Source organism: Mustela nivalis, assembly GCF_964662115.1.
Source record: "Mustela nivalis genome assembly, chromosome: 13".
Lineage (NCBI taxonomy): Eukaryota > Metazoa > Chordata > Mammalia > Carnivora > Mustelidae > Mustela > Mustela nivalis.
Window position 1 is genome coordinate 91,435,644 of NC_139032.1, and position 26,691 is coordinate 91,462,334.

The 26,691-nt window shown below is 64.4% G+C and overlaps 2 protein-coding genes across 4 annotated transcripts in view; one reads left to right on the forward strand and one right to left on the reverse strand.

Moving 5' to 3' along the window:
• COL5A1 (collagen type V alpha 1 chain) overlaps positions 1 to 26,691 on the reverse strand; it is a 136,752-nt gene that overhangs the window by 38,311 nt on the left and 71,750 nt on the right. For all 3 annotated transcript variants that reach the window (XM_082696219.1, XM_082696218.1, XM_082696220.1), the window contains exons 17-32: positions 25,643 to 25,696; positions 24,337 to 24,390; positions 23,702 to 23,755; positions 22,014 to 22,058; positions 20,431 to 20,484; positions 19,884 to 19,928; positions 19,301 to 19,354; positions 19,038 to 19,082; positions 18,305 to 18,358; positions 14,312 to 14,356; positions 13,443 to 13,496; positions 10,012 to 10,056; positions 8,256 to 8,309; positions 5,878 to 5,985; positions 5,078 to 5,131; positions 3,170 to 3,223 (exon numbers count right to left, since the gene is read on the reverse strand). In XM_082696219.1, the coding sequence (XP_082552345.1) occupies positions 3,170 to 3,223; positions 5,078 to 5,131; positions 5,878 to 5,985; positions 8,256 to 8,309; positions 10,012 to 10,056; positions 13,443 to 13,496; positions 14,312 to 14,356; positions 18,305 to 18,358; positions 19,038 to 19,082; positions 19,301 to 19,354; positions 19,884 to 19,928; positions 20,431 to 20,484; positions 22,014 to 22,058; positions 23,702 to 23,755; positions 24,337 to 24,390; positions 25,643 to 25,696 (873 nt within the window). The remainder of the gene's footprint in view (positions 1 to 3,169; positions 3,224 to 5,077; positions 5,132 to 5,877; positions 5,986 to 8,255; positions 8,310 to 10,011; positions 10,057 to 13,442; positions 13,497 to 14,311; positions 14,357 to 18,304; positions 18,359 to 19,037; positions 19,083 to 19,300; positions 19,355 to 19,883; positions 19,929 to 20,430; positions 20,485 to 22,013; positions 22,059 to 23,701; positions 23,756 to 24,336; positions 24,391 to 25,642; positions 25,697 to 26,691) is intronic.
• LOC309846771 (uncharacterized protein) overlaps positions 9,474 to 26,691 on the forward strand; it is a 399,750-nt gene continuing 382,532 nt past the window's right edge. The window contains exon 1 of the mRNA XM_082696268.1: positions 9,474 to 9,486. The gene's annotated coding sequence lies outside the window, so the exon portion shown is untranslated. The remainder of the gene's footprint in view (positions 9,487 to 26,691) is intronic.

A 26,691-nucleotide genomic window follows, 5' to 3' on the forward strand; every position in this document is an offset into this window, starting at 1 on the left:
ACCGAAACCCCACCCTCGGCGCCGGGCCCACGGTGGTCTCACGGACAGCCCCCGCGGTCCGCCCAGGCCTCCTAGGTCTTCTCCGTAAACTAAGCCACGCCAGAGAGCCGTGGACGCCGCCAGACAGAAAGCACCCCGAGTGCGGTCTTCCTGACGGCTGGCCTGTGAGCGTCCTCAAGTCCCTGCTGCAGAGGCACAGGCAGCCCCAGAAACGGCACTGCTCGCGCCGAGAAGCCAAACGCAGGTGGTGTCTCTGGACCCTGGTCCCCCCTCGGCTGCCAGCCCCACAGAGCCGCCCTCCGGGTCAGCGGGGGCTCAGGGCCGGCAAGGAGTAGCCTCCGCCACCGGTACCCGGAACTTGCGCTTCTCACCACCTTCCCCCTGGTTCTCGTCCGCATCTCGATGATTTCCGCTTGGCACTCTCGGGGAGGACGTTTTAAATGCAGCCAGCGCCGTCGGTCAAGCAGCAAGACCTCGCCGTGCTCCCCGGGGTGGCTCTGAATCCTGGAGACGCCATGTCTTCCCTCCTCCTGCTCACCGTCCTCTTGCCCGTGGGACGGCACCTGGCCCTGACCCCTGCTCTGCCCCAGTCAGGCCCACTTGTGCCAGACATCTGGCCCCTGCCTACCTCTGCGGTGACCCCTCTCTGCCCATCCTGCTTCGTGTGCTCCGAGCTCGCACCGCCGACCGCTTTACTTCCGGATTTGCCCACTGGCCCAACCTCTAGAAGGCAAGGTCCCCGAGGGCGGGGATGTGGGCTTCTCCGCTGTGTCCCCAGGGCTCCAAGGGCACCTGGGACAGGGGGGCCGAGGAGATGCCCCACGCTTGCTGTCTGTAGAGATGGACAGATAGACACAGTGTCAGGATGCCAAGAGCTACCCCACAAGTTGGTTGAGAAGTTGGCAAGCCACCAGACTGCCACCGTCACTGGAGGGTTGAAAACCACGAGGGCTCAGGGAAGGTCACTGTCACTGGGAGACGATTCCTCTCTCCTTCCCTGGGGAAGGTTCCAGAATACGGACATCTCTCTTCAGAGGGGGCACTGGGTGGACACGCGTCCTCGGGCTCCTCTCCTGTGCAGGGTCGCAGGTTCTCCACTGCCTGTGGGACCTGGGGCGTGGGCGGCCCCCGAGCGTGCAGTGACCGTGCGTGGAAACCCGCGGCGGGATGCGGTCCGCTTGCGCACGGGCCGTCTCAGACGCAGCGTGCTTCTCCAGATACCATGTCCTCCGCTTGCCTCTGTGTCCCCAGACCCCAGGAGGGGCAGGGGGACTATTTCTCTCCCACGATGAGTGGGCATTCTGGCCGGTCCTGTTTGGCCGTGGCCCAAGCCATTCCCTTTTATCCAAGGTCACATCTGTGGCCTCTGGCCCCGTCCTGACCACGGTGGCCACCGGATACAGTCGCCACCACTCACAAGTCGCCACCACTCACAGAGTCCCTGGAAATCCCCAGCATAGAGGGTTTCCTCGGGGCGTCCATGGTTCAGGGCCTGGAGCCACCAGCTCACCAGTGCAAACCCCAGGCCCCACACCGCCCTGATGTCAACCACCTCCGTTTCCGTGGTGTCCCCGGCGACCCGTGGCACCAACGCAGGAAGACGGTGGCCCATGGGGGCTTGGGGTGGGGGAAGGACCCCGGCGTCCGGCCGGCCTCTGGAGCAGCTGGCGGGGCAAGGAGAGAGCAGTGGGGCTCGGACCCGAGTGCACCCAGGTCACCGGCCAGGCCTCCACGGCTCCGTGTGATCCGGCCGCACGGGGCCTTGATCCCTGCCCGGCCCGGCAGACTCCTCCATGGCCAGCACGGAGGTGTGGTCGAATCACAGGACCGAACGCTGAATGTCATGACCCCCACCCCCAAGAGGCTCCCTGCAGGGTGCTGTCAGAGGTCATGAGGCCGCCAGGAGCCCCCCTGGTCGCCCCACACTTCCCAGTTCCCAGACCATACCCCGCGGTGGCCTCTGTGAGCACCGCAGAGGACAGCCTCCCCTGAAGACACCTGTCAGACTCTCCCTCAAAGGAAGAAGCAGACGGACAGACAGAAAGGGCGGGGGATGGGTGGATGACAGACACACGGACTGCGACAGAAAGACAGGAAGAGACGCACACGCCAATGTGGATCCAGAGAAGGGTCTACACGGAGACACGGAGCAGAGAGACAGAGCCAGAGGGCGACGGTGCCCCGTGGTCACACGGCCGGCCGGCTCCGAGAGCGGCCCCACATCCTCTGCCCCGTGCGTCGGGCACACACGTCTGTTCACGCGGGTATGGCTGGTTTGACACGTCGCTGTCGCTTTGTTCCCGGGAGACTCGCGGTCTCTGCTCCCGGCCAGTAAGGACAGCGTGGAGCACAGGCTCCAAGCAGGTGCCGCCCCCTCCTGCGCCAGGGGCTGTAGTATGGGGCTCTGTGGGGCAGCCCTGTCCCAGGACACCCAAAAGCTGCACTCCTTCTGAGGCCTGGGGTCCCCCCACATCTCACAGACCAGCCCCTCGGTCCCCACAGGCCCGAGGATCCCGTGTCCTGAGGGGCGGCCCTCAGGCGGCCTCATGTAAGCTCCCGGCCGGGAAGCCTGGGCCAGCAGAGCGTCGGGACGGAGTCGGGGCAGGGCCTCCCGCGCCCGTCCCCGCAGAGCGCCGAAGCTCACGGTGACAACGGAGAGGACCACAGCACGCCGCACTGGGCAGATGCCCGGTGACTATGGCAGCTGGGGAGTCACGAGGGAGAGGAGCTTCCTGAGTCCCGACGAGCGGAAAGGGGGACATACAAAGTAAGAGAAAATCCCTTGTTTTCCTTCTAAACCTAGCCTGGGGGCAACGTCCCTTGGGTTGAAAGGGATGAATCCTGGTTTCACGGATGACCGGAGGAGCTGTCAGGGTCGTGGTGTTCGTTAGAAAGCGTGACGCCCCACCCCCCAACACGCTTCCCTGTCCTGCTACTGCCCGTCCGACCCCATCACCACCAGCCTCGTGTGCAGGACGAGTCTCTGGCCTGTGGAGTCAAAGGTCACGAGCTCAAGGTCAGCTGTCCGGAAAGCAGTTTTGGCAGCAAAGTGGGTGAAAACAAATGAGATATCCTAGAAAATATACCCACATATACCCATATACAGCGATATACCACCACGCCGCGGCAGCACAACAAGCCGCCTGAGCAGGGGCCAGGCTGTCCTTACCCGGCCACCCTTCTCTCCGTTGGCCCCAGGAAAGCCAGGAAATCCCACGGAGCCCTGGAAGAGAACAGATGGGAGAGGGCGTGAGAGCCGGGCCACAGGAGAGCCGCGCTTGTGCGCAGCCTCGGACGCGACCTCGCGCCCCAACCCACCTGTGGGTCCACACACCCCCCTATCCGTGCATCCATCCACCCGTCCATCCAGGCACTCGCCCCCCCGCCCCCACCACCACCCATCGCCCACCACCCACGCGCCGCCCACCCTCTCAATAAGTTTCCCGAGCATCTCGTGAGTCCACGTCTAAAAACCAAAGCTGTCTTAACCGTGCTTCTCCGTGTCCCCTCTCTGCACAGCCACGGCTTCCAAAGGCCGGTCCTCGGGGAGGAACAGACCTCCCAGATCCTGAGACGAACCAGAGGCGACGTGCGGATCTCACGTTTAGATACTGTGTTTACTCTGCCTGTTGTCATGTTTTGTCACCTTCCCGGAACACCTCTAAATAAAGCCTGGCAGCTCGCAGAGTCCAAAATCAATGCAAATTTATGCCCTGACTGTAACGGCTCACAGCTGTTCCTTCTAGAAACCTCCAAGGGGCCCGCGCACAAACGCACTCGGGACTCTGTGCGGCCAGTACCCAGACACCTAGGAGCTGAGCCTCCCCGTGACACGAAGGCACACCCACATTCACAGGTGGTGGGGGGGACTGTCTTCAGAGTGGGTCCGGACTCTGCATGCGGCTCGAGATCCTGACCCGAGCATGTGTGTGGGTCAGGAAAAGCTCACACATGTCCAAGCCTGGCGCTGCTCACAGGGGCTGAGCGTGGCCCACCCCCTGCCCCGTGCCCACCTGCCGATCCAGGCAGGAGACCGTGCCACGGACACCCGGGTGTAGGTCCCGCAGAGCTCCGTGGCCGCATCCAGGCATTCCCAGGGACTTTTCAGAACTTTTCAGGCCAGGCAGCCTCCAAGTTCCACCCTTGCCTTCCAAGGACACCGCCTGAACTTGAACCACACACCCTGACTTCTCTCAGCTCTGCCCCCCGAGGGTCACGCACTTCAGGAGAGAAAACCTGTCCATCAGCCCCTCTTCCTCCGAGAGGCGGTGGGTGCCGCCGCATCGCAGCCTCGTCCCACACACCACTGTCGGACACTGAACAAATCCCTGCCTGACAGCCAACGGCCTCCCCGCACACAGGGCGCGGGTCTAGGCCCTGGGGGTGCCTCTTAGCATTCCAGGGAGGGACTGCTGTCTCCTTAGGCCGCATGGGAATGCCCGGTGGGGCAGCCCGCCCCAGGACGCCTCCCGCTCGTGAGGTAGAGTCCGGAGTGTGGAGCGGCACAGGGCCAGGAAGGCAGGAAGGCACCGCCGCAAACCTGGGAGAGACAGGCGCGCTCCTCCTCCACTAATTATGTCTCCGGTGCAGGCGGCTGGTTATTTTTTAAGGAAGAGCCATGAATAATAAAAAATGAGTTTTGAAAAAAAAAAATCATGTTTTAAGTGATTTCCAAACCCTCGAGGAGCTGTTTCACTTAAAGCAGGACATGATTTTCATATGAGGAAGGTTTCATCTCCCTTTGACGCTGGTTATAAGCAAATAACCTTCCAGTCTCCAGGGTGAAGCAGAGGTGAGCGCGGCTTCTCGGGCGCCCGGCGGAGAGAGAGCAGCGGCCACGGCGGCCTGCAGCCCTCAGCTCTGGCCGGCTTTGCCCCCTTCTTTGAGAGCCTCTGCTAACGGTCCCAGCACCTCCTTCCAAACTGGCCGGACTAAGGCCAAAGGCTGTGAATGTGGCAGAACTTGCGGGGCACGGGGGCACGCAGCAGCCTCCCCAGGAGCGGCGACCGGGCGAGGGGGGCAGGGCAGGGAGGGGCGCGGAGGGGGTGTCCGAACACCTGACGTGCCCATAGATTACCTTGGGCCCTTGTCTTCCCGGGTAACCCGGTAATCCCGGCACTCCGAGTTTTCCCTGGGGAGAGACACGGCGTTGTGTTAACCGGCCGGCACCATCTTCCACCGTCCACATTCTCAGAGCAGAGAAAACCAGCACAGGTCAGCGGGGGCCCGAGTGGGCTGCGGCTTCCAAAGACCGAAGGACTCAGAGAGACCCCCTGCCTGCCCCCTGGAATGGCGTCTCCCGAAAATCCTGCCTCAGCCGGTTATAAAAGCCAAGGCTCCTCAGGTAGAGACAATATGACACTGAAGCAAAAGCAACTTGAGGCAAATCTTCCATGAAAGAACTTTTACCCTTGAGATTCTGTTTAACCCTTTGTAAAAGGGTCCTAGCCTTGGGGCAAGATGGGGCGCTCTGGGAGCCCACCCCCGTGCCAGGGCAGAGGGGAAGGGCGGGCAGCGTCCCGCAGCCCCGAGGGCAGGGTAAGGGCAGCTGCAGGAGCCCCACATGCAAGACAAAGCCGGGGCTGCTGGGGCTCCCGCCCGGGGCTCTGGGAACCCTGTGGGAAGGAGCTCTTCCCTGCAGGAAGGATGCTGGCCAAGGGCTCAGAAAGGCCGGGCGCAGGACAAGAAAGCGTGAGCCTCTCAACCGACAATGCCCCTGGGAAGGCTGGCAAGGGTGCCAGGGAGGTAAAGGGGACCCAAGTCAGATCACGCCCACCCCCCCCGGGGGCCTCAGCCTGGCGGAGTCACCCGCTGGACCGCCAAGGCCTTCGGAAGGGTCTATCCCCAGGGGCCGATGGAGCGTCCCAAGTCACATACCTTCTCCCCGGGGGGTCCCAGAGGACCAGGGTCGCCATTCGGACCTCCACGACCCTTTGGACCCTCGGGGCCATCTTCTCCTCTAGGACCAGGGGGGCCGATCTCCCCCTGCAAGTTAGAAAAGAGACGGTGAGGGAGAACCCCCCAGCCTCCCCCCACCCCACGACTCCCAGCAGCCGGTCTGGGTCCGAGAGTCCGCGTAAGACCCTGTGGAAGGAGCCACTCAGCCCACCGGGCGGCGCCCAGCGGATGGAACGTGCTCCGGTCAGACCAAACCAGAGCGGCGTGCGCAGCTACAGGCTCTGCGGACCGGCCAGGCCGCCCCTCCGCACGGAGGCAGGCGCCTCTCTTCTCAAGGCCGCACACTCCTGCTTCCCAGTCACGTTCTCCAAATGAGCCCCTCTCGGCGGAGACGGCCAGTAAACACAGAACTCCGAATCACTACTTCCCCAAACACAGCAGAAGAGCCCGTGCACGGGGACCCGCTTTTTCCCTTGAAGCCCCAGGAGGCATAGGGACAGACCACAGCCCCTGGCCGGGCAGCTGTCTGAGCACGGCTGGCACACAGGAGACCACGGCACGTGGCCCAGAGATGACAGGGTCCCAACACTGCCCCATCCAACCTGCCTATGGTACAGATGGAGAGGCCTGGGCCCAAGCAAGAGTGAGGGTCTGGGGGCTTGCCGAGGTCAGTAACCGCCCACCAGCCAGCGTCTGAGCGCCCACCCTGGCTCTCTGCCCACTGCCAACCCTCCCTCTGATTGCCGGCTCCCCCATGTCCCATGACTGTGGCACAGTCACGCCACCCACAACAGAAACGCACGCCGCACAGATGAAGGCCAGAGACTCCCCTGTCCGTAGGGTCCAGCCTGTCTGCAGGCCCAGGTCCCTGGGTCCCTCACAAGCATTTTTCTCCATTAACAAGAGTCCTTCAAGAGTTTACTGAGCACCTAGAAAATGCCACGTGCTGGGCAGAAATTCCTCTGGAGGAAATTAAAACGGATGACTCAGACTTCTAGCTGAGGAAAGGTCCCAGCCCAGCCCTCTCCTAACTCCGACCGCGGGCCGGCCCACGGAGCCGGGCATGTGCCTGCCGAACGCCTTTTGTGCAGCCTCTTTTGAAAACGCGTCCTTGTAATAGAGACCCTAAAGGCGGGCTGCCTTGTTGGAAGCAGAAGAAAAAGAACTTTGACCAGCCGAACAGAGAGGCCCCTCCAACGTGTGCCGTCGGGGTCCTGTCACCATGGAGAAAGTTCCAGAACGGCGGTGTGCGGCAGGAACATAACCGGGACATAACTGTGAACCTGATCTCTCCCTTTTATTCCTCCTCCTTTGATAGACGCCAAGACTGCTTCTGCCTTTTGAGCTTGGGACGCCGCGCTAAGCGTGTGGGGCTCGGGGGCTCGGGCGTGTTCTGAAAAGGCACCTGCAGGCCAGCCTGGTCAGGGGATAATTTTGGCAGCCACGTGACGGCCCTGGGGCCGCTGACAGCCACCCGTCCAGGTGGGCGTCCGTGCCCGCCGGGCGGCCCAGGCACCTGGCTCTCTCCTGCCCGGCCTGGGCTCACTCTGAGGCGTGGGGGGAGCCTTCGAAGTGCCCGCACCGCAGTGTGTGGCCGCGGGCCCGCTCCCCGGACACTCCCTGCTACGGTGTCTGCATCACCCTCTCCTCATTTAGATGAAAACACGGCCAGGGGCTTTCTGCAGGACACCTGCCTAGGAAGCCACCTCCTCCTCCCCAGCACCGGCCGGCTGCCTCTGGAGCGGAGGTGAATTATTCAAACAACAGGTTTGTTGCGGCTTCTGATCGCCCGGGATGAGGTCACAGACACAGGGGCTGCCCTGGGTCCTCAGAACACACAAGAACAGTTGGCGGACCGGGATCCTGTGGGGGTGGGCAAGGACCCCGGCCCTCCCTGGACAGAAGGCAGTCCCTTCCCCTCTGCTCCCCACAGCGCTCCCACCCTTCTGAGCCAAAGGAACGGCTCTGCTGTCCAGAGTGTGGGCACAGGAACCAGGGCACAGGGGCTAGTGACCACAGGGGACCCCAGTAATGGGGCTTAAGAACAGACAAGAGTCAGCGTGGCTCTGAGCCCGAAATGAGGGGCCAGTGGTGGGGGAGACACACACAGAGCCAGGCCTCTGGGCCCCCCAGCTGCCCCTGCCTGAGGGCCTAGAGCTCCCACGGAGGCTTCACCTCCTTTAGAGAAGCTGACTGATGGCCCCAAACACCCCAGCTGTCCTGCCCTGCCCCACAGCCCCATCCCCGGACCCACCTGCAGCCCCGCCCCAGCCCCTCTCCTGACCCTCCAAGGCCCCTCCCCACAGCCCCGCCTCACCCCCAACCCCGCCCCTGCCCCGACACCCCAAAACACTCACCCGATCGCCTTTGATGCCCATGTCTCCTTTAAACCCAGGAAAGCCGTCTTCACCCTGACAAGGGACGAGACGGTGCCGGGCTGCATGAAAGAGCCCACCGCCCGGATGGCCGGTCCCCACAGTCGGCACGGGGCCCCCAGCCGCACAGCCACGGCCCGAGCAGGAGACGCGCCAGGTGGGGGGCTGCTGCGTGAAGGGCGTCCCCCTAACCCTTCGCGGTCGTGGGGACAAGCTGGAGATCTGCAGCCCAGCACCCCCCCCCCCGCACAGCTGGGCACAGCTGCCCATCCTCCCCCACAGCGGCCTCCAGTCCGGGCACCGCTGGAGCCCAGTAACCAGCAAGCAGCGGAGGAGGGCTCTTCTGCCCCACAGAGGCCAGGACCAGTGAGCGCTGTAGGCAGGGAAGGGCCTGGGGCTCAGGCAGTCCTGCTGCGGGGCCAGCCCTCTGTGACAGTCCTGCGTTTTCTGGCCCAGCAGGACACGTTCCTGCTGGGTGTGAATCTGGGGATTCACACGTCAGTGGCCTGCTGATCACTCAAGTCCACGGAGACACCCACAGAGACCCTCAGGAGGGCCACACGGGCCCACCCGGCTCACCCTTGCCTCCCAGCGTCCAGGCCTGCGTCCTGATCTCACTTGTCCATCCAGGGCCTGGCCCTCAACACCCAGGCCGGCCAGGGGCTCACACCCAGAGGCAGGCCGCTTTGTGGGACAAGGCGCAAACGCGTTCCTCCTCAGGCCACTGCCGCGCGGTGAAGTGCCAGGGGCTGGCCCGCAGCAGCCTCAGAAGGGCCAAGTTCCTGGGGGGCGGTTCCTCACCCCCCTCCCAGCCCAGAACCAACTTGGGGCAGCGCAGTGACCCTCCTGGAAGAGAGGCCTGCCCTGTGTGACCCAATCCACATTCTCCCGGGCAGCCCAGTCTTCAGCTAAGGACAAAAGTGACGTTCTGGGGGCTCCGGACAGCCCCTCCAGCAGGACACAGGGCCTGGGTGGACGGGCCAGGAATTCGGGGAGATGGGACCTGCTGCCGGGGACAAGGTCTGCCCTGCGGGGGGTGTGCACATCCCTGACCCGCTGGCCCTCCGTCCCCACACTTCAGATGCCCCAGAACGAGGGCTCAGAGGTCTGCCTTGCCCTGGCCACCCCCGGAGGGAGCTCCCCAGAGGGAACTGAGGCAGTGTGTGTGCCTGCCTTCACCAGGAAGCCCTCTGAGAACAGAGCCGGGCCGGGGGTGGAGCCGACGCCACCACACGGAGGTTCTGGCTTCCCTGCCGTCCCTGCCTAGTGCCGTCCCAGGATGAGCCGCCTCGGACTGGCAGGTGCCCCGGGAGAGGACCCACGGCGGGTGCAGCCGCTGGCCATGGCGGCACCACTTTCCCTCCGCGCCGGCTCCGTGGCAGTGCGAGGGGCTGTCCTTCCCCTTGGGAGGCAGCCGCGTGGGAGTGGGGCGTGGGGCGTCCACGGCCTCTGCAGGTGAGGCGTAGGCTGTGTGCTGGGCAGGGGGGCAAAGCCCCAGCCCCTCAGCCCCACCAGGAGGGACACCCACAGCCTGTCCTCTTGGACACATTTTTCCTTTTGCAGACAGCCTGGCCCGCAGTGTGCACCAATCCCTCGGTCTCAGAGGCCACGGCAGCCTCAGCTGTGGCCAACGCTGTCCCCGTGGACCACCTGCCGGAACCCCGCCCTGGGAACGCCGCCCTCGGAACCCCACTCCGAGCCACATGCGCCCGGCGGCCCGGCAGGAAGCGGCACTCACCTTCTCGCCCTTGGTGCCCTTCAGGCCGCGGATGCCATCCGCCCCCTGCGCAAACACAGAGGGAAGGGAGCGAGTCAGAGCCTCTCCGGAGCTCTCGGGAGGAAAGGCTTTAACACCCCCAATGCCAAGGAGGGAGAGAGCTCGGCAGCCCCAGCCAGGCAGTCTCAAAGGAAGGGCTCCCTGGGCTCACAGAGAAACGTCCTGCCCTCGCGTCCCACGCGAGGCCCCCCGTGTCTGCGATTCCCAGATGGCCTCCACGGGCATCCTGCCCTCCTCCAGAAACCTCCGCCTCCCTGAGGTCTGGGGAGCAGGTGGGACGCGAGGCCTCAGCGTGGGCTCTGGAGTCAGGTCCCAACCCCAGCTCTGTGGCCTCTGACACGGTGCCAGGGACCTGGTGCCTCAGTTTCCTCATTTGGAAAGTTGGGGGTGAAGACCAGCATTACGTTGTTCCTGCTGGTGGGAGAGGGAGCCCAGGCAAGCCCCGGTCCCAGTGGGCGCTCAGGTACCAAGAGCAATGTGCTTCAGTACGTTCAGGATTATTATTAATACACGACCACAGGTACGATCATATTAATTACTAATTAATAATAAGGACAGCACCGCCAGTAATAATCAGCTCAGGACGTACCTCATCTCTGGGCCAAACAAGAAATGTAACGGACGGACAGTCCTCTTCCCTCTGCCCCCGCCCCACGGCAGCGCCGCGCCCAGGCCGGGTAAAGCCGTCCGTGGCATGGAGTTAAGTGGCCACAGCCTGGGCCCTCCGAGCAGGGAGCAGAACTGACCGCTGCCTCCCAGAGACCAGCTGCCCCTGGGACCCCAGAGAGAGGCCGGGCCCCCCATCTGCCTCCAGCTGAGGCTGCCGACAGAACAGCAGGACCCCCTCCCGGGACCCGCGTGCGGCCAGCGGTCGTCTGGTGGTGAGAAGTTTGCACAGACTGTGCGGTTTGCCCGTCTTCCCGGGGACTGAGGAGGGCCTCTAGGCAAAGCTGGGGCCGGACCCGGAGCTGGGACAGGCCTGGGGGGCGCAGTCTCCTGCCACCCAGATGCACTGCAGGCCCCATCAGCCCCAGGTGACCGGAAGCCTCAGGGCAGACGGGGGCGTGGTCACCCTGAAACCCTGATGCGCTGGGAGCGCTGGACCAGCCTCCTCCCTCTTGCCAGGCTGGCGGGGGGTGGGGGCGGGGGGCTTCCCCTGCCCACCACTCCTGGACCTAAGGTCAGAGGTCAGGAGAGTGCTGCTCAGAAGACAAACAGACCAGGTCTCGGAGCCCCGGCCGTACTGACATCCAGGGCTGGGTGACCGTGTTACGGGGCTGTCCCGCACAGAGCAGGGGTGGGGCGCAGCGTCCCTGACCTCGAGCCATCAGTTGACGGCGGGCGGCCCCCAAGTTCTAACAGTCAGAAATGCCCCCTGGTGTCCCCTAGGGGCACGAATCCGCCCTGGTTGGTGGAGTACCGCCGGATGCCAGCCTCCCCTGTGGCCCTCGTGGGCCAGACCTGGGGGGCCGAAAGCAAAGGGGCCCAGAGAGCGACAGGCTTTGTCCACGGCCTCGAGAGGACTCGTATTTACGGTCTTGCCCAGCCCGCCCGGCTCCTGCAGCCTTGCAGAGCGGTGGGGTGCCCTGCTGGCAGCCAGGCCCACGCAGATGCCTCGGCAAGGCCGGGGAAGTGGAAGCACCCAGAGGGGCATTTCCCCAGAAGGAAGGGAGGCGGGACGTGGTGGAGAGCCGGGCCGCCCTCACCGAGGGCCGGCCCTACCGGAGACCGCTCGCCACCTCTCGGCCCTGCGCAGTCACCTCCCTGGGCGACCCGCCGCCCCTCAGGCCGCGGACTCCCTGACGGCTTCCGAAGCCCGGGAAGGAGAACCTATTTCTCCAACGACAAGAGCGCCCGGCGTTGCTTTTCCTCCCTCTCCGCGCTTCGAAGTCTAAGTGGCTCGCTCATGGAGTGAATGAATTTAAATCCGATGGACAAGGTAAGAGCGCCCTCCGTGAACACTTTACAGCAAACACCTACAGCTCACAGACACAGCCCTACGCAATTAGCCATGTATGGGGCCGGCAGGCGCTTCTTCGGTGACGAAGCGTGTAAGATAAACCCGCGAGAGCTCGCATTATCAGCATTTCCGCTGAATAACCATCCTGGCACGACCCCCCAGGCGAGCCGGGAAGAGCCTGCGTCGGGGAGAAACCGTGGCCTCCAAGGGCTCCCGGCCCCGCGAAGTCTGTCCGCGGCGGCTTGGGCCGTCGGAACGCCGCGATTCCCAGGACGCGCAGCAGGGAGGCTCGGGGACCAGCCCCAGGGCTCTGGGTTCGGAATAAGCAGGTCCGGGTCTGAGTCCTGCTGAGGCACCGACGTTAGGCTGACTTGGGGCCCACGACTGCCCCCTGAGCTCCCGGCCGCTCTGCCCTCCGCCCGCAGGCCAGCCGCGGGCTCCCGGGGCACGAGGATGCTTGGGAGAGGTCAGCACCCAAACAGCGCGGGGCAGACCCGGGAGCCCGTGCGTGAGCTCACGCGAATCCCTCAGGCCGCGCCGGCTGTGTGCGCACATCGTACGTTTCCCTGCACAGCAAGTCACAATCACTTGGAAGGAAAAGACTCCATGAGCTTTCTTCCAGCCCCGGAACCACCTAGAGCTCTCAGACGCGACGCCACCGTTGTTCTCGGAGAAGGGAGAACTCGGCCACCCCGCCGCACCCCTGCCCAGCACACGTTCCTGGGACACATCTCTCTCTGCATAACCGTGTCCGACGTGTCCAGAGCCAGCACGGCTGGAGGCCACGTTACACGACTCAGACGCGGTCCGCTCGGGCAGAACAGCCGGGGCCCGGTGTGGGGCTCTGTGCCCGCTGAACCAGGCTCGGAGGCTTCAGTGGCAGAAACGCAGTTGGGAATGAATGGCCATCTCCCACCAACTGCTCCCCAGCCCCCCCCGCCACCACCGCTCCGTCTGCCCCGGTGCTGTCCATGGGGACACCGCTCCGTCTGCCCTGGTGCTGTCCATGGGGACACCGCTCCGTCTGCCCCGGTGCTGTCCATGGGGACACCGCTCCGCCCATGGGGACAGGCTCACTCTCTCCGGACAGGCAAAGGCCCCGGAAGCTGCCCTCTGGGCACCCCCCAGGAAAGAGTATCAGGCTCTTCACCTTGGCTGAGGTGTGCGTGGGAGAGAACAGGCTTGCGTTTGGGGCTTGGGAGGGAACAGGCCCCAGGTGACAACCAGAGCAGTGTCCCAACCGATGGACGGAGAGCCACCGTCCTGCTGTTTTATCACGACACACAGAGACGTCCCCTGCTGCGGATCAGCCCCATCTGGCCGCAAACAGTCACTCCCCGCCTGCCCAGGCCCTCTGTCCCCGGCTTGTTGGATGTCCAGGGCTGCTGTGCCCCACAAGCCCAACCTCGACCTCCGGGAAGCCAAATCTCACCTTGACTCCTCGAGGACCCGGATAGCCGATTGGGCCCTGGGGGCCAGGAGGACCCTGAAACCAAAAGAGGAAGACCATTAACTCCGACCGGGGTGGGCAGGCGTTCTGTGCCCTCCCCGCACAGCAGGAAAGCTTGCCTTCCACCAGCAAGCTCCCCCTGCCCTGAGCAGAGCGGACATCCCAGATCAGACCCTCGGGAGAGGCTCCTCAGGAGACACGCAGGACCTGCTCCCATGGGACCCTGCCCCCCGGGAAAGCAGACGTGCACGCTGTGTCCCGTGACGGGAACACCAGGGACCCATCCAACGGCAGCCCCGGCCCCGCAGCTGGGGAGTGGGAGTGGGGCCGCGGGAGGGGGAGGGGGCTCTGATGCTTTGGGAGGGCGGGCTGCCCTGAAGGAGCACAGTCCCCACAGAGGCAGCTCGGGTGACGTGGGGCAGCTGCCGGCTGGGGCAGGGGACAAGGGCCGGCCGTCTGGGAGGGACGCCGCTGACAGCCAACGGGCTCTGCTGACCACTGTCCCGGTGCACTGAGCGGGGCCGGCCCAGGGAGGGCTGGGGATCCCATCGGAGGCACAAGGGAACTGTGGCCACAAACAGGGCGGCAGACCCGGGGGACTCAGGCTGCTGGGAGACTCCATCCCACCTTCAAACCCCCACGTCCTGGACCCCAAACAAACAATGGCAGCGGATCAGTAGGAGCCCCGCCCCGTCACCAAGCTTCTGTGCGGCCCAGGGGACAGCCGTGCCTGCAGCCCCGTGTGCAGGGGGGTGGACGGACGGGTCACAGGGCTCCGCATGGGAGGAGGCCCCCTGGGCACACACCAGAGGGAGGGCCCGGCTGCCCCACTCACGTCGTTCTGAACCCACCTGGCCGCCTTTCTCTCCCGGGGCGCCTTCTTTGCCAGGGTGTCCCTGCCAGGAGAGAGAAGGCCGGTGTCAGTCAGTGACCGTCCCCCACGGCGAGAAGGCCGGTGTCAGTCGGTGACCGTCCCCCACGGCTGTGGTCACGCGTGGGAGGGGGAGCCAGGCCCCATGTCCTTCCCTCCACGCCCCCGGCCAGAGACGCGCACGTCAAACGCATTGGGCAGCTGAGCCCGGGTCACTGCCAGCCACGGGCCCCCAGTCCTTCAGCCCGACTCCATTCGTGTGCTCCGTGCGGGCCCACTGATGGCCTGGGCTGGCCTGGAGGAGAAGTGTGTGTGGACCCCCAAAGGCTGGATGTGCCCATAACGACGTCACAGGCCCAGCCCAACCCCGAGGGCAGGTGAGCGGGGCCGGGACCACAAGGCATTGGCTCCGCAAGGATTCTGTGCCGGGCGAGGCATGATGCGGGACGGGGGTCTGGACGCGCCCCCTTCCGGGTGGGCAGGCGCCACACTGCCTGCAAAACACTCTCATGCTGGGGGACGTGCGGGGGGGCAGACTGGTGCCCGGACAGAGGCCACGCCCTGTCATTCGCCTGGGGTCCCCGGTGCGTCCCTGAGTCCCCGGGCAGGTTGCCTGCCCGCCGCTTAGCTGGTACGGACTGGAGGGGTCGAGCTGCTCCCACGATACAGGCCCAGAGCCGACAGCCGGCAGACACGGTCTCGGCCCCCGGGTCACTGCCCCGTCCACCTGAGCCCCAGCCGAGCCCGTCCTCAGAAACGCGAGCTCTCCGACGTTCCCGCCGAGGTCCGTCACTAGCTTTACGCCCTTGCGCTCCTGAGGCAAGCCCCGGATAAAAGCAGAAAGGGGGACGCTTCTCTGTCTGGAATTCGCCCAGGGACTTCGGTGACGAGGCGATGCGGTGTGCGAGGGCGCGGTCTGATTCTGGGCCTGGCTACCCCGACCCACTGCGTGACCTCAGGGAAGTCCCTCGCCCTCTCTGGGCCTCCACTTGGTCACGTGTCAGAGGAGCGGGGGACTAGTTGCTCCTTCAGCTTGAGGGCTCTAAGCACCGGGGACCCTGTTCTAGAACACAACGGCATTGTGAGGACCCAAGTCTCCCGTTTCTGAGAATAAATACTTGTGGGCGTTCCTTCTGCTTCCTGTTAGCTGTGCACTTGGATTTAATGCTGTCGCAAGCAACCTGCTCGGAGGGCAAAGCAAGCAGGAGCAGAGGAGTCCTCTACAGGGCGGGGTGCCCTCGGGGAGCCTCGGGGAGCCTCGGGGCAGAGCCTCCCGGTGCCCGCCTGATTTCCTGAGGGAAATCAGGGGACAGATGGACCACCCAGGGAGACACCCAGTCGGCCGCGCCGCCTTTCCCAAACACAGCTCACGGCGCCCACGCCTCAGGGTGGCAGGGCTGCACCCAAACAGTGCCAAGGAGAGGGTGTCCTGCCTTGGGGTGACCGGAAGGGTGTGGATCCTGGCCCGCCGCCACGTGGCTTCCTGGGGGGACTTTATTCCAGCCCATTTCCGTTACGGACCTGGGGGCCCAGGGAGGGCAGCTGGGGGTGCTCGAGCCCCGGGCGCCAAGGGGGTCCCTCGGGAGGCGTGCCATGCCCCCCACGTGGTACGTCCTCGCTCACGTGGCGCAGACGACCACGTGCCTGCCTCACAGGTGGCTGCAGAGACCGGACGAGCAGGTGCGCTGAGCACTCAGGACTGCGCCCGGCGTGGAGCGAACGGCCAGCTCGCGTCAGCGGTTACCGTAATTATGAGTTTTATTTGAATGGAAGCCAAATTTCTTTAGGCACATTTTAAGTTGCATTTATAGAATGAGAGGAACTACGGAGGCGGGGGACGCACCAAGCAGGCTTATTAAAAATGTCGGCACAGAAAAATACTGAAAGGAAATACATCAAAATAAGAGATTGAATTTTCCCCCTAGGGAAAGGCTAGGCTTGTCTCCCTGCTTTGCATTTCTGCAACACCCCATAACGCGGATATACTTGTATAATAAAAAAATAATAAAGCTTAAATTATGTGTATTTGATACTTTTCTGATTAAAAAAGTAATATATGTTCTCTGTGGCCCATCAGGCAAGAGCAAAAGCGACGCGGCCCCTCCTAACCTCACCGCCCCCGGCGCCCATGGCTAATCATGCTACGGACCCGCCCATCCATCCTCCGCACGAGGCACGCAAGACGGGCGTCGCGTGATGTGGTTTTAGTTTAACATCGCGCGGCGGGCCTTTCCTCGTGTCACCGAATACGCGCCGAGAGTCGGTTTCTCCTGGCTCCGGAGTGCTCCCTCGAACCCTAATTCACGCCCCGAGTCCCCGCCGTGGGCTCTCCGGGATGATTTCACCGCGCGCCCCAGCGCGTCTGTCCGGAAACGCTCCTTCCTTCTAAAGGGCTTTAAATCAACCTTCCTCTCCGCAGCCAAAGCCAAACCCAACTCGAGGGAAAAGAGACACAAAACCGTCTGTTTAAGGATGATCGACAACGCGCTGCCTCGTAACGAGAGTGTGTTTCAACGTCTCTGTTCCTGCAAATTCCTGGGAGACCACTGGCTGGCTGGCAGGGGCCGTGGAACCGGCTCCCCCCACCGCCGCCCCCGGGGTGTCTGACGTCTGAAGGACCTGCGGAGGCTCCTATTCTAGGTTCAAGTGTTCGTTGAAGGAAGAGAAGTGCAGCCTATGGGCCCTGCGCGGGGGTGGGGTGGGGGTCTCTGGAAAACCAGAGCCACTAGGCACCTAGCGTGTGGAAGGACGGGTCAGTGTGGGGGTGGGGTGGGGGTCTCCCTGCAGAAGCAGTCAGGTCAGGGAGGTGGGGGTCGGCAGCCCACCCAGCCCCAGCACCCCCTCCCCGGAGCCGCTGCGGGAGACGCCGCTCACCCCAAACACTGCAGAAGATGATGCACGGTGGGTGGGGGGGGCACACACTAGGACATGCGCCCCCTGCTATCGTGGGCTGGGCCTCGGAGATGGCGTCACGGTGGTTTTCATTTTGCTGTCATTTCATTTCCTTTGCTAGTGTTCCGAACTGGGTGTGTTATTTTACAATCAGAAGAGGAAATTAAGTATGAGCGTAAGCTACAGGAGGACGCGACGTGCTATGTCCGCGCCCGCACACACACAGACAGGGGAGGCCACGGGGGGCCCAGGGCAGCTCACGCACGGAGGGGCAGGCGAGCCGCGGGCTTGGAGAGGGACAGGGCGGTGGCGGACGTGTGATGCCTGGGGCCCAGCCAGGGAAGCCGACGGCCGAGCCTTAGACGGTCACCAATGAACTGTCAGCGTATGGAACTCTTGCTTAGTTTTTAACGGCTGAGAAGTTAACGAGACGCCCTGCCCCCAACAGGTAATTCAGCCAATCACGGTTTTGGAAACAGGCTATGCAGGCAGCATCACGTGAATCTTTTAAAACGAACCCAAATCCCCAGATCGCACCAGCAACACGCAAAGTGGGTAGTGGGAGCGGATGAAGCCCCCACACCGACCACGCGGCCCCTCCCTGCCCCTCCCTCCGGCCACGCAGCCGCGGACGGGACCGTCACAGGCTCGCTATTTCTGGCACCGTCGAATCCGGCCCCACAGCTGAGCGCACACGCCGCGGACGCGCTGGTGCAGACCCGCCTTCTCAGCACGCGGTCGCTAAAAATACCCTCCGCGCGCCGTCCTTCCCGTCAACGCCAGCGACACGGGGACCGCTCGGAGCCCAGCCCACCCTCCTCGGAGTTAGAAACGCGGGCCGGGCTCCGGTCGTGAAGCAGCGCCCCAGTAACTCGAGTCCTGCTCACGCCGTCTCTGCCCCTCGCTTGGAACCCAGGCTGGGAAAGTGTGTCCAGAGCAGGGTAGTTACCAAGCAAGCCGTCGGGTCTTCACCCGCAGAGCAGAGAGAGAGGAAACGGGGGGCGAGGGGCGGCCGCGGGCCTGGGTGCCCGGTCCCGCCCTGGGGGCACCGGGGCCAGGTGGCGTGTGAAGGGGTACTCACCGGGGGTCCGTCAGCACCGGGCATTCCTGGGAGGCCTGGTTTACCCAAGGGACCCTGGAACAAACCAGAGACCCCGTGAGCCCTCCGGGTCACCTCTTCCCTGGGCTGCCCACCCTCCACCTGCCCGAAGAACATTTCTGGAAAAGGATGCTCAGAGGCACGGAAGCTTCCAGCAACCGAGGCCCCCGGAGAGGGGGGGACCGCCGCCCTCTGCTGCTCCGGGTTCCCGGGAGCTGCCACCATCCGTGGGGTTGAGAGAACCACACCTTACAGGCAGCCCTGAGCCAAGAGCAGCACGGGGGCTTGAGCACCAGCTCTCGGCAGGTGCCGATACACTCCGCGGCCAGATTTCACAAACACAAGACAAAAGCAAACAACAAAACAGGACGCCCGGTTCAGGCTGGACGTCAGGCAAATAACAAACGGTCAGGCCCAGCTGAACGCCGGGTTCACTTGTCTTCCATAATCCGGCGACCCCACGCAGAGCTAGACAAGGAGCGTGTGGATGGCCCAGCGATAGGGTCAGTGAAAGACAGAGATCCCGCCATCCCCTGAGCTCATCTGCTCCGTGCACGGGGCCCTGAGCGTCCTGCCGCTGAGGGAGGACAGAAGCTCGTACCGGCCGGGGATGACCAGCGCTCCCGCCGCCTGCTCCCTGGGGCAATGAGCTTGCCGGGGCGGAAACACCCTGCTGGCAGATGGGGGCGTGCCCGCGCCTGCACAGCGCACTCACCTTTTCTCCTGGAGGCCCAATGGCACCCTGGGGGCCTGGAAGACCCTGAGAGAGGGGGACAGGGCAAGAACGGTCAAGGAAGTCGGCTCCAAACGCTCCCTGCCCCCGCCCACCTTCCCCGGCACCCTCCCCTCCTCTGGGCACCAACAACTCAGTCCTCAGTCACATCTAGGCGGTCGGTCCCTTCGGCAGGGACAGGCAGCACGGGGCCCAGGACACCCCAACACACCCACACGGCTCACTGCCCCCCACGGCTCGCTTACCTGGGCACCTGGATTACCCTGCTGTCCTGGGGGGCCGGGCTCTCCCTGGGGGCCCTAGAGGGAACAAAGGCCAGGCCACTCGTGGGAGCTCTGGGGGACAGACGGGAAGAGTCTGCTCTCGGGCCCAGCGCCTCTCATGCCACGCGAGAAGGGGCATGGCGGAGGGGAACCAGGCCTTGGCACCCGCGAGGCTCTCCACGCTGACCCCGACCGGAGGAGCGCTCTGTCGTTTCTGCCAGCGACCCAGACAGCCGCGGGCAAGGAGCCCGTGAAAGGAACAGACCACAAAGTGTTCTGTTTGGCAGAATGCTTCCAAAAACATTGGGCTAACGTCTCCCAGTAGAGCCACGAGACCTGTCTCTCGTGGGCTTGGCCCACGGTGCCTGCTCAGCACGGGGCTCCTCGCAGGGAGCGGGCCAGGTCCCTCGGGGCTGGTCTGGCTCTGACGGGAGGGAACAAGCTCTCTGGCGGCGGCTCCACGCAGGGCCAGGGCTCAGGGCGCGCACCGCCCTCTGCCTCGCGTTCCCACCCCGTCTGATGGCAACCACTGGGGGGGGGAGGGGGGCAGGCCCTGGACGCTTACCACGTTTCCCTTCGGGCCTGGCTGGCCGTCCATCCCCGTCACACCCTGGACGAGAGGGAAAGAAAAGGAACACCGGGACAGAATGCTAGAGAATCCACAGGGCGCCCAGGGACCATCCCGCCGGACTGGGCTCCGTGTCCTGCCCTCCTGGTGTCAGGACGCCGCACCCTCTGGGGACGGGGCAAGAGCTGATCCCAGATAATCGCACAGGCGCAACGGGCCAGCGGACAGTGGAGCGGCGGCCCCAGCCCGGGGTGGGGCAGGCCCGGGGAAGCCACCCAGCGGGACAGGGCCCGATCAGTCCCTCAGGCTGGCTCCTCCCAGAACTTTCCCAGAGGAGGACGTGAGGTGTCCGCAGGCTGTTGGTAACAGCACGTGAGGCATGAGGACGGGGAGTGCCGCGCGGCCGGCTGAGCTCCATGTCTCTGCCCACAAAGGCACACGGGCTAGAGGGTTCCTTCTGCCTGCGAGCGGCAGAGCCTGCTGACCTCAACCAGCCCCGGGCCACTGTCTGAGTGGACAGACGTGCAGAGGTGACAGGCCTTACCGGAGGTCCAGGAGGGCCCGGAGGCCCCTTAGGCCCCAGCAGACCACGCGGCCCCTGCAAAAGGAAGAAACAAGTTCCCACTTGGCCAAGAAGCCCGACCCGGCCCAGCCCCCAGGCAAATCCCGCAGCCTCGCTCCTGCCAGAGCCTTTGCTGCCGCGCAGGCGTCCACACCGCCCCGGGGAGCGAGGCCGGGCCCTGTCCTCCGGGCCTCACCTCCCCTCCCCACCCCACCTCTCCACCTCGGCGCTGGGAAGCAGAGGCGGGAGCCAGGAGCTAAGGGGCGGCTCAGAGCCTCAGAGCCTTTCACGCCAGGGGGGGGGGGGGGCCCTTCCACACACGCCCCGCCTCCCCTACAGCGGGGGGCACGTGTGGGGACAGCCACTTGCGCTCGTGGAGGGACACGACCCCAAGGCAGCGCCGACCCCAGCAGAGCTGACCAGACTCCCGTGGCCCCACCCGGAACCGCTCGCACCTGCCTTGCCCACGGGGGCTCACCCAGCCCTTAACCAAGGCGCGACCACCCTTTCGTAGGACGTGCTGTAGACACCCTGGAAGGGAAATCCTTCCCACATGCACTGCTGTGTACCTGTCCCCTTCGTTAGGTAGATGCCTGGCCCCGTAACGCTTCCTAGGGCTCGTAACCCAGAAGGCATCACTTAGACGCGTGGTAAGGAGAGCACTGGGTAACGGGGTCTCCTGGGGTCCCCTGGGGGGCTGATCAGACATCAGGGGATAATTTAGTCCCCCGTGAAGGTGCGAGCGCAGCCCAGGCCCTCTCTGTGCCGCGCTGGCAGTGTTTCTCCTCAGGTAACGTCGCCAGAGGCTTACGGCCGTGGTGACGCGGACGACAGAGGCGAGATGTCTGAGAACTACCCTCCGTGAAACCAAGTGGTGTTCTTTCTCGCTGAGGACACTCGCCTGGGCCCTCAACAGAGGTCGGCTTGGGGAAAAGAGCCGTTCGATGCCCCAGGAGAGCCACCCTGACGGAGGGCTCCACGTTCGGGAAGCGCAGACACCAGCAGGGACGGCAGACAATCGGATTGGTCCCTGCAACTGCCCTCGGACACTTGCCTGGTGCGCTGGCGTCCACCATACCCGCAGCTTGCACGCCCGCATGAGGCCCTGGATGCCCCCCGTGACGGCCCCTGGGTGCCCCCCGTGATAATCTGGGTCACCCCCCCGTGATGACCCTGGATCCCCCTTGTGATGACCTTGGATGACCACCATGATGACCTTGGACACCCACCATGATGACCTTGGGCATGCACCAGGCCCATGGCCTGATATGTGATGACCCTGGATGACCACATGATGACCTTGGACACCCACCATGATGACCGTGGACACGCACCACAGCTCCCCAGATCCCGGCTTCTCCTCCGGGGAAGGTCGGATTTGCCCCACAGCCTTTCCAACGTGCTCCTTCTTCCCCTCCCCCCAGAACCCCCCAGCTGAGTCTCTGCTTCAAGGCCGACCCCTTCTCTAATCTATGCTCTAGGTCGGTCCCTGGTCCTGCCCAGAGCACAGCTTCCTGGAGCAGCCCATCGCCATGCTGAGGAGACAGAATGCGATCAAGACTTACGGGTTCCCCAGGCAGCCCTCTGGGCCCGACTTCTCCATCGTCACCCTGTGGGGGAGAAAAGCGGCCGGATTTTAGAGGTAAATTCTAAAGCCCGGGCAGAGAGGTCGTGCCCCTGCCGCTGTGCAACGGATGCTTTGTCCTGGGGCGGCTTCTGCCTCGGCCAGATTTTCTGGTCCCGGTACCAGCCAGGAAGGCCCAAAAATGCCCACACGCCCAGAAAGCTGCAGGAACGGGCAGGATCTGGGGCCCGGGGACAGCGGTCAGGAGGCCACAAACCACAGCTCCAACGAGGAGAAAGCGGCACGGGAAGGATCCTGCGAGCAGAGGATCTGGTCGCCTTGATGGGCGACGAGAGGGTTGAAGGACAGAGGGACAGAAGCCAGACAGACACGGAAACGGAGCTCGGGGGGCGGGGGGAGGACACGTGATGGGGGGGCAGGCAGGGAGGGAGGGGAGCAGGGCGGGGAGAGGGCGGGAGGGGAGAGGACGAAGACAAGTGACAGGACGTCAGTGGCAGAAGCCGGGGTAGAAGGAGCCTCGGACGATCACCAGATCCCCAGGCCACCCCCAAGGTAGCCCAACCTCTCTGCCAGGGGCCTAAACACAGCGAGGGGAGGAAACCCGGATGAGTCTTCCTTCCGGCTACAGAAAGAAAGGCTGCCCAGGCTTGACTGGCCCCAGACCAGGAGCTGCTCGTCAACACCCGCTTCTGTCTGTCAACGCGCCGCCCCCTTCCCTCCTCCACACACGCACACGCACACGCGCACACCCAGGCTGCCCGTGAGCACAGGTGAGCATCACGCATACGCACGCACACTTGAAGTCGTGCCCGCACACACGCACACAGGTACCCCGTGTGCACACATACATATCCACCCGCACGTGCGCGCCCAGCCCTGCACATGCGTGCACACACACGCACACCCCCAGGAGGACCCTGCTCGCCTCTCCCGTGGCGCAGTGAGCTGTGTGGGCACAGACGGGAGAAGGGGCGGGGACAAAGCCAGCCTGGGAGCCGCTGAGGACAGAAGCACGGCCGGGCCTGCCCTCCCGATGCCGTACCTGCTCCCCTTACACTCGGGGCTTCTAGACCCTGTCCCTAAAACACCCCTAACACCCCGAGACACGGTGTGAGTGACTGGGGTGTGAGGAGGTGGGGCTCAAAAGCCCCCCACGCTTCTCTACCGCAGGACAACGGTGCTCTGGTCTCCCACAGAGCCGCTGCCCCAGGAAGAGCCACCGGGCAAACATGCAGACCCCGCGGAGCCCCCAGGGGAGGGCCGCCCCCTGCCACGGCCCCAACCTCGCCCCCCCACCTCCAGAGCCACCCACTCCAGACTCGCCCCCTCTCCCCAGATCCCCAGGCTCTGCACCCACAGCCTGCATCCGAGCGGAGACATGGAGCTCACACTTGCCGACACGTCTCTAAGGTGACCTGGGCACCTGCCTCCCGGAACTAGGGGCTCTTTCTGAGACAGGTGACAGCTGAAAGCCACTCGGAGACACCACACAGGGCAGGACCAGTGGTCAAGCGTCTCGGAAGTGGCTTGCTGGCTGTCCCCACATCCCACGGCTTCACCCTCCACCCCCCCCAAGGCGCACGCCTGATGGCCAAGCGCTCTGCTGCCAGCATTTCCCAGCGGTTTGCAGCCCAGAACCCCCAAGGGGACAGGCAGGCGGGGACATACCCGTTCTCCATCGTCTCCGGGAGGTCCTGGTGGCCCAGAAGGACCAGGGTCACCCTAGGAAGTCAAGCAGGGTCAGCATTAGGCACTTGGGAGCAGACGCCTACGACTGTCCCAAATGCCCATCTTTCTGTGATTCCGACTGTGGAGGTCCTGAACCCAATGGAGACTCCCAGAGTCACAGAAAGTCCATTTGGGGAGCTGGTGTTGGGAGGCAGGGTCCGGAGCAAGTCCACGGACACGGGGCCAAGAGACACGGCAGCAGGTCTGAGCCACACCCCGCGAGCTTCTCCATGGGAAGCCGGGGAGCACCCCAGCCCCACAGGGTCCCCTAAGAAAGGGCTGCCACGCTGGGCAGCGAGTGTCCTGAGGCCAACAGGCCCCCTCCCACCCCTGGAGGCTTTAGGCCTTGCACACAGTCGGTACTCAACAGGGGCTCATCCGTCGCACGGTCGGGCCCTGACCTAGCGGGTGCCTTTCTGCTGGTCTCCGTGTCGCCGCTGGAGAACGCGGACAATGCAGCTTTGGTAAACCGCTAGGGCCAATTCTCAGTGCGCTACGGGATGTGACAGGTCACCCCACACCCAACATGACCAACCAGCATGGCCCGAGCCAGAAACGCACAGACGGACACTCACCCGGTGGCCCTTCTCTCCCGGCAGTCCCGCGAGGCCGTCGAAGCCGCGGTCACCCTGCGAAGGAACGGGGGCTCCTCAGAGACCTCGGCCGCCGGGCCTCGGGCCGCACCCAGGAGCCCTGCGTGCCGTGACCCCAGCCTCCGCTCCCCACACACCCCACTGCCTCAGGCCTATGTGCCCTGGCTCTTTCCCCCAAACACCAGCAAGGCCCAGAAACACAGACTTTGTCTTTGGGCCACTTTGCCCTTGGATGACTTTGTCCTTGGGCCACAGACTCTGAGCCTCGTGGCAGAATGGCCACGGCCGTGCGACCGTCTTGCTCACTGCTACGCCCTCAGGGCCGAGCTGTGCCCAGCACGTCAGCTGCCTCTGCTCATCCGGCGGATGGCCTGACCTGGGCTGCCAGCACCGTGGCTCCCGGCCACCCCGGGGTGCCCCCGGGAGCCCAGGTACAGAGCCCTGTCTCGAGGATGCTGCAAACCACGGGGGAGAGGCCGAGAGTATCCGGGCTTAAGTGTGCTTCTGCGATTGGAAGACGACTGGTCTACGGGGAGAGATCCGAGCCGACTTTCTTCCCTCCTGCCGCTCCGGGGACGCGAGACCAGAGCCTCACCAGAGCTCGGTGTGTGGGGGGAGCACGTGAGCTCATCCGTACCAGTTACTAAGTGGGCAGATGGCTCGGACACCTGCTAGGGCAGTGACCCGGGTCCCGGCCACCCCAGGTAGCAGGAGCCGTCCACATCACCGCGTGCTCGCTGGGGACTAAGCCTTTCCTCTGTGCCGTGCGCAGTCCAGGCGGGCTCTCCGGGGGCCGAGACGGGGCCCTCACGCTCACCCACATGCACTGTCTACCTGGTCCCTGCCATGCCGAGGAGCAGGTGGCCCAGCATGGGACAAGAAGGCTCCCTGCCCGTGCACTTGGCGTTCCTGCGTCCCCTCCCCACAATGTGTCCCACCGTGTCACCTGCCCTTCTATGAATGGGTCCGTGGCTGGGATTCTACCCCCACCCGCCAAGCTCACCACCCACTAGAAAGGAGCAAACTCTCTGCAGTTGTCACACCTCCCTGTGACAGTCACCCCCGCCCCCGGCCCGGTCCTCGTGCCAACATGTCGGAGAGACTGAGCCAAGCAGCACCTCCCGCACCCCCAAGCCCCCACCCTGCATGAGCGTGGAGGGCCTGAGTCATAACTTGTCGTCAGAACCGCCGTCACCGCACAATCAACACGTTGGCCACGTCGCCAGCACGACGCCAGCCATGGCGGCCACGGCCGCGAGCACCCCGGGGGGCGGCAAGCGTGGCCTACCTTGGGGCCAGTCTGTCCAGGCATCCCTCTTGCTCCGTCACTCCCAGCTCGGCCCTGGAACAGAGGAGGCAAAGTGTCACAGGGACCCGTGAGTGGGGCCTTCCTGGGAGGCCCGGCAGAGTCGCACAGCCCCACGTGGCCGGGCCGGTCGAGAGGACCCAAGCCCAGGCTCCTGGGGCTGCTGTGCGCTTCTCCACGTAGTTCCTGTCTTTGAGCCTCGCCACCCGAAATGCCAGATGCGGCGATGCCTCTCTGTGTTGGGGGTGAGACCACGCCGCCACGCCGCAGGAGAGCCAGCAGGCAGCGCCGTGTGGCCACGGGACTGGAGGTCTGAGGGTCTGTGGCTCCCGAGAGAGCGTGTCCCCACAGCAAAGCCCAGGCCACCGCCCTGCCACTGTTCAGAAGCTGGGTTACAGACAGGAGTCACGGAAAGCAAGTGCCAAGGATCGGTCCCATTGGCCACAAAGAAAACTGAGCTGCACGTGGTGGCGGATCTCATGAAAGCCACACGCCTGCCCACGTAAGCAAGACACTCTGTCCACGGGAGCCACTCCTGGACCCATCACTTCCAGCCACTCCCAGGAAACCGCAAGGACAAGCCCACGGCCCCCACCTGACTGGCCACTGGGACAAAGGGCAGGGCCACTACACAGGCCCCACGGCCACCCCGGGAGAGCCCTGCCAGCCTTGAGGCGCCTGGACAGGGACGGAGACTCGGCCAGGTGCCAACTGGCTAACGCACGATGTCAGCCGGCTGAGGAGAAAGGGCTGACCCGGACCAACGTCCTCTCTCCTCCCCGCGTCCCACGTGCCGCTGATCAAACAAGGCCACCCCGGCGCACTCTGGGCCCCTGGGTGCTCTCACCCTGGGCCACGGAACCCCGCCAGCCCCGGGAGGACCTGCACTCGGCCTTCCCCGCCTTCCGCACCCCTCCCACGCCAGCCTGGGGAACGGCTCCCGGGGAAACGGGACAGTTTACAGCGTTCGCAGAGACTCACAGAAACCTTGAATGAAGTAAAACTCTTGCCAGAATCAGAACCAAGACAAA